The 9,294-nt window shown below is 37.1% G+C and overlaps 1 protein-coding gene across 1 annotated transcript; it reads left to right on the forward strand.

The window, feature by feature from the left end:
- Window positions 1-6,307: 6,307 nt before the first annotated feature.
- Window positions 6,308-7,244, forward strand: LOC124091250 (olfactory receptor 51B2-like). Its single transcript, XM_046442218.1, is given in 2 exon segments — window positions 6,308-7,105; window positions 7,107-7,244. Coding segments are annotated over 2 exon segments (936 nt in total).
- The last annotated feature ends 2,050 nt before the right edge of the window (window positions 7,245-9,294 follow it).

The following is a 9,294-nucleotide window of genomic DNA, read 5'->3' on the forward strand; positions in this document are numbered from 1 at the left end:
TTCTTATTTCTAAAAGTTCTAGAGCTTTATATTTTATATGTAAATTGTGATACATTGCATATAAGGAATGAAACTTCAGTGAAGTGTCTCTCTTACTACCATACCTCTATATAAGGCTATGTTCCCAACACTATTTGTGGAAAGGGCTATTCTTCATGTATTGAATTGTTTTGAAACTTTAAAAATTAACTTAGATATATGTATGTGGCCTTATTTCTGGGTTTTCTATTCTGTTCCATTGATCTATGTATCTATTGTTCCACCAATAATAACATTCAACCTTGACTACTATAGTTGTACATTAAAACAATACAGAATAGATATGTTCTTCCCAACCTATTTTTCGAAATTGCTTTATCTATTTTAGGTCTTTATGTATTAGTTTTAGAATAAATCTATCTCTGTGAGAAAACATTTATTTCAATTTTGATAGTAATTTCATAACATCTATAGATCAATTTGGGGAAAATTGATATATTTACTATATTGAGTCTTTCAATTTATAAATATGGTATGTTTATCCGTTATTTAGGTCTTTTTTGACTTTTTGGGGGAGGGTACTAGGGATTGAATTCGGGGTCAGTCAACAACTGAGCCACATCCCCATCCCTAATTTGTATTTTATTTAGAGACAGGGTCTCACTTAGTTGCTCAGCTCTTCACCATTGCTGAAGCTGGCTTTGAACTCAAAATCCTCCTGGCTCAGCCTCCTGAGCCGCTGGGATTACAGGCATGCACCAACGTGCCTAGTCTTATTTGATATTTTTAATCTGACTTTTGTAAAATTCCACATCCAATTTATACATAAGGCCACACTCAAACCTCACTCATTATTTATGAATATAAGTAAGTTGTCCATGTTTACTTTGTTAGTGTGTTGGTTTCTAGTGTTGCTATAACACTATAATAAATAGAATTGCTTAAACAACAAAAAATATATTCCCAGTTATAGAGGATAAACGTCCAGGTTCCAAGTATTGTCATGTTTGGTTCCTCTGAACCTTTGCTCCTAGACTTGCAGAGGATCATTTCTCCCTCTGTCTTCACATAGTCTTCCTTATGTACCTATCCATATTCAAACTTCCTCCTCCTTTAAGTATGTCAGTCATATTCAATTAATGCCTAACCCCTAACTTCTCATTTGAAATTAATGAACTCTTTAAAGGACCCATTTCTAAATATAAACACATTCTGAGGGATTAGGCATTAGGACTTCAATATATGAATTTTTATAGGGACACAACTTAGCCCATAAGAGCTAAACACCATTATTTCATTGTTCTTTAAGGCTGAGTAATATTCCATTGTGTATATTTACCACATTTTCTTTATCCATTCATCTGTTGAAGGACATCTACATTGTTTACATAGCTTGGCTATTGTGAATTGAGCTGCTACAAACATTGCTGTGGCTGCATCACTGTAGTATGCTGTTTTAAAGACCTTAGGGTAAATTCCAAGGAGTAGAAAAACTGGGTCATATGGTGGTTCCATTTTAATTTTTCTAAGGAACTCTATACTACTTTCCATAGTGGTTGCACCAATTTGCAGTCCCACCAACAATGTATAAGAGTACCTTTGTGCCCACAAATAGCAAGACGCCAATTTATTCCTGCAAGAATTATCTGCGTGTCTGATTTACATTAACATTACGTTTATTGTAACAAAACATAGTAAGAACTGAAGTATTTCTTTAAGAACAGAAAAATTTGTTCTGATGATATAGGTTAAGTTTGCTCTAAATCAGTAGCAAGCAGGATGGTTTCTGTAAGGGGTAAAGAGGAATCCAAAATATTATTATCTCTTGGACTAGTGTGATGGGGTATATTTGGCTGAAGCACTGTGTTTTAAGTGTGTGCTACATCTCTTGGCAAGAAGAAAAATCTGGCAAGATGTACTCAATAAGGACTTGGTGCTGCCTGCAGATCTTGATATCATATGTGCACCAGGGAAGGCTGCCTGGATTTCAACATAGGGACCCTAGGCTGGCTCTGAGATAAATCAAGCAGAAAATATGATGCAATTCACAACACTTAGACCAAGAAGATGTTCCAGTTTCTCCTGAGAGCAACTAGGAAGTATTTAGCCATGGAAGTGCATGTGGAGAATAAGTAGCCTCCCACAGGAGACATAAGGGTCTACAGGGATGATAAAGTCAAGCTCTCTGATTCCTCATGCATAAGCTGCTACCTGTGGCTCCATTATTCCCATACCTTATTTGGAGGCTATCATTCTAGAGCTTGGGGAGGTTAATTTAGTGTTCAATCTCCTGCAAAACAGGGGTTAAAATAGACTATTTCTTCAGATCCCAATTGGCTACAAAAGGGAGGCATCTGGGGAAGGGCTTTCTTCTTTAATAACCTCAGGGACTGAGTCTCTTAGCAGACATTGAGAAGGAGCCATATGATCTAAGTATTCAGGAAGGAAACATTAGCCTGCTCCTCCACACATTACCAAGCTTATGATACATGTGAGCATGAAGAGATACTAAACATTTGCAGAAGGAGGGTACTATGGGACTTTAATAAAAGCTGTCTAGAGAGAGAGTGTGAGAAGGGAAGGATCTCCGCAGTCTGCAGCTTTGGATGTCTGCATAGAGCTCAGGCTGAAGCTGATAGCACTCAGGAATGGAGTTGGAAATGAGAATGTAAGACATTTTTTGCCCAGGAATAAAAATATGGTTGATCCGCTCATGTCTTTGCACCTTTCTAGGAGATGAACAGAGATGTATCATTTGTTCTACCAGACTTGTTTTTAAATGATACAGGGGAAGATTACAGTTGTAAATGGTAAAAGTGTATCTGATTTTTCTTCTACATGTTGAATTATGGACTCTCTTGGTACCATTGTCAACTATGGGCCTCTTTTCTTCCCTATGATGTTTCCTTACCCTTTGTCTGTTGTCTCCTGTTGTTTCTTTAAGAAACCAAGAGCAGCTTCTAGTGGAAGAAATGTGCATTTCCCAAAGCCTGAAGTAGGGTGATGCTATAGCCCGCCCATTAAAGCTGCAGTATAAAGCACATCTACACAGAACTTATAGGGATTCTGCAGGCAAAACTTTGAGATGAAGGTTATTGGCAAATACAATTTATCCCTTCCATGTAGGATAGCTTTCCATGTAGTGTATAATTACTTGCACTACATGTTCTTTTACACAAGAGGATTCCTCACAAAATTGTGGTATGGCTGGAGACTGAGTTAAAGAACACCATTGTTAAAGGGTCAGAGAAGAAAGCAGGAAAAGAGAGCAAAGAAGTTTTGTTCTGAACTTAGAGCAAGAAGAAGAGTTATGTGAAACTACCTCTGCATCCAATAACTAAAGAATATATATCTCTCACTATATTTCCCATAGGTACTAAATTCTCATTTTTATTTCTCTCTCTTGAGAACAGAGTATGGAGATGAGGAAGTGATTCCATTAATTTTGTATTTCTTAGCAGTAAGCCAAAAGACCTGTGCAATTGTTTCATGCAAAGTTGTCTGCACTTCTTGACTGCTGGGTCAATTACAGCAGGGTCTGACTTGTATGGGTACAAGGTAAGAGGATGGTTTTTTTTGGCAGCATCTTATGCGTGGTGTTTCAACACTGAATAAAAAAATCTACTTGGGAGCATATTTGAATGAGACTATCTTATTAGTTTGAAATAAAAACAGCTTGAAGAAACTCTTCTGGTATGTGAAAAGAAACAAATAAGAAGTATATTTTCTCCAATTCATCTATATTTACTAATAAAGTTATGATTTTTCCACAAGTCAACAGTTTCTTCTTCAGACTTTCCCTTTTGAGTAAAAGATTTTACTGTTATCTGTTCAAATCAATAATCTTAAGAACAATCTCATTTTGTTTTTCCTTAACTTTCATTTCCAATATGATGTCAATTCTTGACAAAACAGAAAAAAAACTTTATGTGTTTACATATTGTTATAATTTTTACTGCTTTTCTCATAGTTAGAATAACCACAACACTCTTTATCTGGATTATTTCAATCTTTCTAACTAACGCTTTTCTCCTCCACCTCCTCCTCCTCCTCTTCCTTCATTAGTTATTCTTCATATAAGTGCCAGTAAATCATTTAAAAATGGTAATCAAAATATGTCTGAATATGTCACCACTCTCTCCTTTACTGTGATTTTTAAAGATCTCCAATATCTCCTCATCACATTTCTAGTAAGACAAAATCCTATTGTGATTCATGAAGCTCTTTGAGACCTGATACTGCTGGGGCATATGGTATTACCTGTTGTCTCTCTCCTGTTTACTTATCAAACTCTGGCCACCCTGATTTTCTCCTCTCAATTCCAGGGTCTTCCTCCAAATCTTAATATGTCAACTTTTCTTTGTTATTTAGGTCTCAGCTCAAATGTCACCTCCTCATAGGTGCAGTTCCAGACCACTCAAGCTATTGTATTAACCTGTGTAACAATCAGTTCACATTAAAGAGTGCTATTTTCAATTATACTTACATTTTTTATAAAATTGTCTTATTAATTTTTCAACTTAATTTATGACTTATAAAATCATTTTACCTTTTAATTCTAGAGCTTTCATTACAGGAAATGGGAATTCCCCCAAAATCTGAAATGATACTACTGTGATTCTGTACTTCACAGGCTATATAGCAGGAAACATGAAGGGGATAAATAAGGCTTTGGAAATTACAATGAGACAAAAAATAAATGGCTACTCAAGGAAATAGACACTGCTGGTTCCCTGCCTACTTCTTCCAGAGCTCCTAACCCTGGCTGCCTTGAGAAGTGGTGGATAAGACTGTATCATTCTCTGCAGCCCTGCCCTCCATGAATGGGGTCAGTGGGGACTTGCCTAATAGATTATCCCAAACCTGGGGCAAGTCACATAAAAATACATTTTATTTGTCCTAGAGGAAGTAATGTTGCCAGCAACGGGGTTATATTTAATCAGTAAGATAGCTTAGTAGGTGCCAGTGAGAGGAAAATCCACCTATTGATGAAATGAGGCAGAGGAGTCTAACTTTAGATGAATTATTTCAGAAACTCACTAACTCTACTCCATTTTGAGTCCCAAATGTGGCTCTTCCAAAGCCAGTCACCCATAAATTAGTACTTAGTATAGAGAGGACATAAATTCAGCATTCTGACTCAAGTCATTTCCAGAAACTGACTCCTAATCATGACTTCCCCAATTCTATTGATTTTTAGAAAGACTTGCAAGCAGAATGGTGTTTAGGAGGAACTTAACTGAATTTTTAATGCCAAAAGTAAAAATAAGGTCTTCATGGTTGATCACATTGCCCCCATACTCATTTAAAAATTTTATTATTGTGCTAGTTTACAGAATAAATTTAGAAAATAAGACATAAGAGAGGCCCTCATATCCTTGTTTCTTTCCTAGAATATGAGTATTATGTTTTTTCACTCAGTACAATTTTTTTTTTAATTCAGGGATTGAAAGACTACCTTGGCCAATCCAGTTCTTCACCTTACTATTGAACACTTAAACAGTTATTTTCTTACCTGACTTGTATTGGTCCAGAAACAAGAACCATCGCTGCTGGATAACAACAGGAGACAGATAATAAAGCTTACTGTTCCAAAGGACTTATCAGTAATTATGCTTGTTCGTGAGAAAATCTATCTTCAAGAATGCATGCACCAAGTATTATAATAGCCAGTCTCATTTGAAACGACAACATAGACTTCATTTCAATACTTGGGTCAAGAAAGACTTGGAGTTTTTAATGTGGGACTCAAGTATGGACTCCAGGAAGACTGAATGCTTTTAGACATGGTGTCATCTGCTCGTCTCCATCTCTCTCCATAAAGGGATCATAACTTTTGTTAGAATTCAATAAAACATTGGCATTCAATTTCAAAACTAAAGTAAGAAAAAAAATAATGAAAACTATGTCTTTATTATTATTGTAAAATATAAAATCAAATTTAAATGTAGCAAAAACACCCTGAAACCAAATAGCAGTGTAGCTAAATACAGTTGTCATTCTTTTGTATGAATTTGTCATCTTTTTTGTATCCGTTATTGCTTCAAAAATATTTCAGCATGCATACAACAAACAGTAGAGTATCTTGCTATAAAAATAATGTGCTTTTTAATTGAGAACAATTTTAACCATTGACCTAATATTATATGTAACTTTAGAAAAGATCATCTTTCCTTATCCCTGGTACACCCTCTAAGACTCTGCTATTCTATAAGAAAACTGTATGCATATATCAATTAGTTCTTCCTAAGTATGAATATTGTGATTGAAACTGGTGGGGTTTGGGGTTCCTGGTTTTCATAAATCTTTCTCCACTTGTGAGCAAAGCATGTGGCCCAATGTTAGTGCTGCCCTGTTTCTGTTGAATGGCTTCCCAGGTCTGGAGGCAGCTTACCACTGGATCTCCATTCTCTTCTTTGCCATCTATGTCTCTGTGTTTCTGGGCAATGGCACACTCCTCTACCTCATCAAAGATGACTGCCACCTCCAGGAACCCATGTACTACTTCCTTGCCATGCTGGCAGGCACAGACCTTACAGTGACATTGACGACAATGCCTACTGTACTGGGTGTCCTATGGGTGAATCACAGGGAGATAAGCCGCGGGGCCTGCTTCTTACAGGCCTATGTCATTCACTCCCTTTCCATTGTAGAATCAGGTATCTTGCTTTCCATGGCCTATGACCGTTTTATTGCCATCCACTCTCCTCTGAGGTACAAATCCATCCTTACCAACTCCAGGGTGATGAAAATAGGTCTGGGGGTACTGCTAAGAGGCCTTTTATCTCTTGTGCCCCCAATTCTGCCACTCTTTTGGTTTTCATATTGCCATTCCCATGTTCTTTCCCATGCCTTTGGCCTCCACCAAGATGTCATGAAACTTGCTTGTGCTGATATTACATTTAATCGCTTATACCCAGTTGTTCTGGTGGCTCTGACTTTCTTCCTAGATGCTCTGATTATTCTCTTTTCTTACATCCTGATTCTGAAGACAGTTATGGGCATTGCCTCTGGAGAGGAGCGAGCTAAGGCCCTCAACACTTGTGTCTCCCATATGAGCTGCGTCCTGGTATTTTACATCACTGTGATTGGCCTGACCTTCATCCACAGGTTTGGGAAACATGCCCCCCCATGTGGTTCACATCACCATGAGCTATGTCTACTTTGTCTTTCCTCCATTCATGAACCCAATTATATACAGCATCAAGACCAAGCAGATTCAGAAGAGCATCATTCACCTATTTTCTGGGCATGGCAGAGCTTGAGTATTTATTACAATGTCTTTTGAGATTGCCCTGATTTCTGGGTCTTTCCCATTATCAGAAAAAAAAATCTTGGTCTACCCAGTTTTTCAGAGTTAGAGTTAGTTATAAAAAAAGAAGATGGACTTGAGCAGCAAAATTATGTATGTATCCATTGTAATAAAGAAGGAATGCCTGTGATCTTGAAGAAAAGGGATATAGGCAACAGAAGTAAGGGAGATAGAACAATCTATATCCATCCCAAAAGAAGAGTATTCCAAAAGAAGAGTAATTGTCGGAGGCCTCCCTGAACAGGAGATAAGCACACCTCTTTAAGCCTTGAGTATGGAGGTATTGGACTGGCATTGCACCAGCTGCAGTGCATGTGGACTTAACTCTGCTCAGCAAGAGAGGTGCACTCTGGGATTGGGCGTCACACTAGGGGGCTGAGCTTGCACCCACCTGTTCATTGTAACACAATCCCTTGCCTTATTTGGGTAGAATGTTCCATGGAATGCTTCCCCCTGAATAAAACTGGGGTTCAGAGTCCGGTGGCTCTTTGCTGCTCTTACTCCTTGCCTCCTGCCTCCCTTGCTCCCCTTGCCCTCCAACGTGGGAGCTTGAACTTGCTGAGCTGTCTCTGACCTCTGAAAAAGGTATTTCTGGGTCTGTGGTCTTTTTGTTGCCAGCCCAAATTCACAGGGAGTGAACCTGAATTCCACATTCATGCAGGACATGCAAACCTGTAATTTTCTTTCAGAAACTGCCAAATTAAGTGGACTAAGATAGCCTGGTTTTCTTTCCATATTCCTACCATACCTCCTGATATTTTTATTCTGACAATAGTGACTATTGATTTAGACTTCACCTACCATTTTCATTTCCCTCACTTCCTTCTCACATAAAACAACTCTGGACATTTTTAACTCATAATTTTTTTGTTCTTTTCTGCTAAGCAATACAGAAAACCTGGCAAAAGTAATGCTATGGTTTAGGCATTTTTCACTGATGGCATAATGTGCTTCTTTACCCTTCTTTAAAGTGTTTGTAATTCTTTGTGCTGTCCATCCTGCTTGAACCATGATCTACCACCTGTAGTTAATGTCATAGGTAATGACACTCCAAATCTATTGTTAATTTTATGCTAGTGTTTGGAGGTGGTCTATCCTAAACGTCCTTGTCTCAACTAAGAAACCTTATATACCAATGTCACATCTAGGCAAATGAGAACTCTGATGAGAGAATTCTTTTCAAAAGCAAAAGCTAAACATCAGAAATTTCTACAAATTAGATGTGCTGTTTTGATGCAGCACAGCTCAAAACTAGTAAGTAGCTACTCCTATATTATTCAGTAATTGTACAAATGGTTAGAAAGAGTTCTTGGGCTTTTTTTTTGGTAGTGGTGAGGATTGAATCCAGAACCTTGTACATGTGAGACAAACACTCTACCAACTGAGCTGTAGTGGGAACATGGGAGAAATAGACAAACTCTAGATAGGGCAGAGGGGTTGAAGGGAAAGGGAGGGGGCATGGGGTAATTAGTAATTGTGGAATGTTATGATCATTTCTATCCAAAGTACATGTATGGAGACACGGATTGTTGTGAATATACTATGCAGACAACCAGAGATATGAAAAAAATGTGCTTTATATATGTAACAATAATTGTAATGCATTCTGCTGTCATATATAAATAAAATAAATTTATATAAAAAATTTAAGTTCTAGAATATGTTCTTGGGGGAAACTCTTGATAAATCACCCCCTTACTACTGGATTTTAGGCTGTTTTAATTTTATTAGGTAATATTAATAATTCTTGCATAAGTATTTTCACATACTCATCTTTGAGTATTTATCTGATTATTTCCTTAAAATAAACTTTGAAACTCAAAAAAAAGAGTTCTTGGAAAGTTTGCCATTTTTTTGTATTTCTTTCTATACCATTTATTTATTTTTCTAAAGTTGCATACAGTATATTTAATTTAGGCACCTAGGTTTCTAGTTATCTTTGCCATTTGGTCTGAAATTCACATTATTTTAAAATACAAATTACTTATAGAGAATCTACATAC

Source organism: Marmota monax, unplaced genomic scaffold (assembly GCF_021218885.2).
Source record: "Marmota monax isolate L192 unplaced genomic scaffold, Marmota_monax_Labrador192_F-V1.1 WCK01_AAM20220418_F8-fsc00068, whole genome shotgun sequence".
NCBI classification, from domain to species: domain Eukaryota; kingdom Metazoa; phylum Chordata; class Mammalia; order Rodentia; family Sciuridae; genus Marmota; species Marmota monax.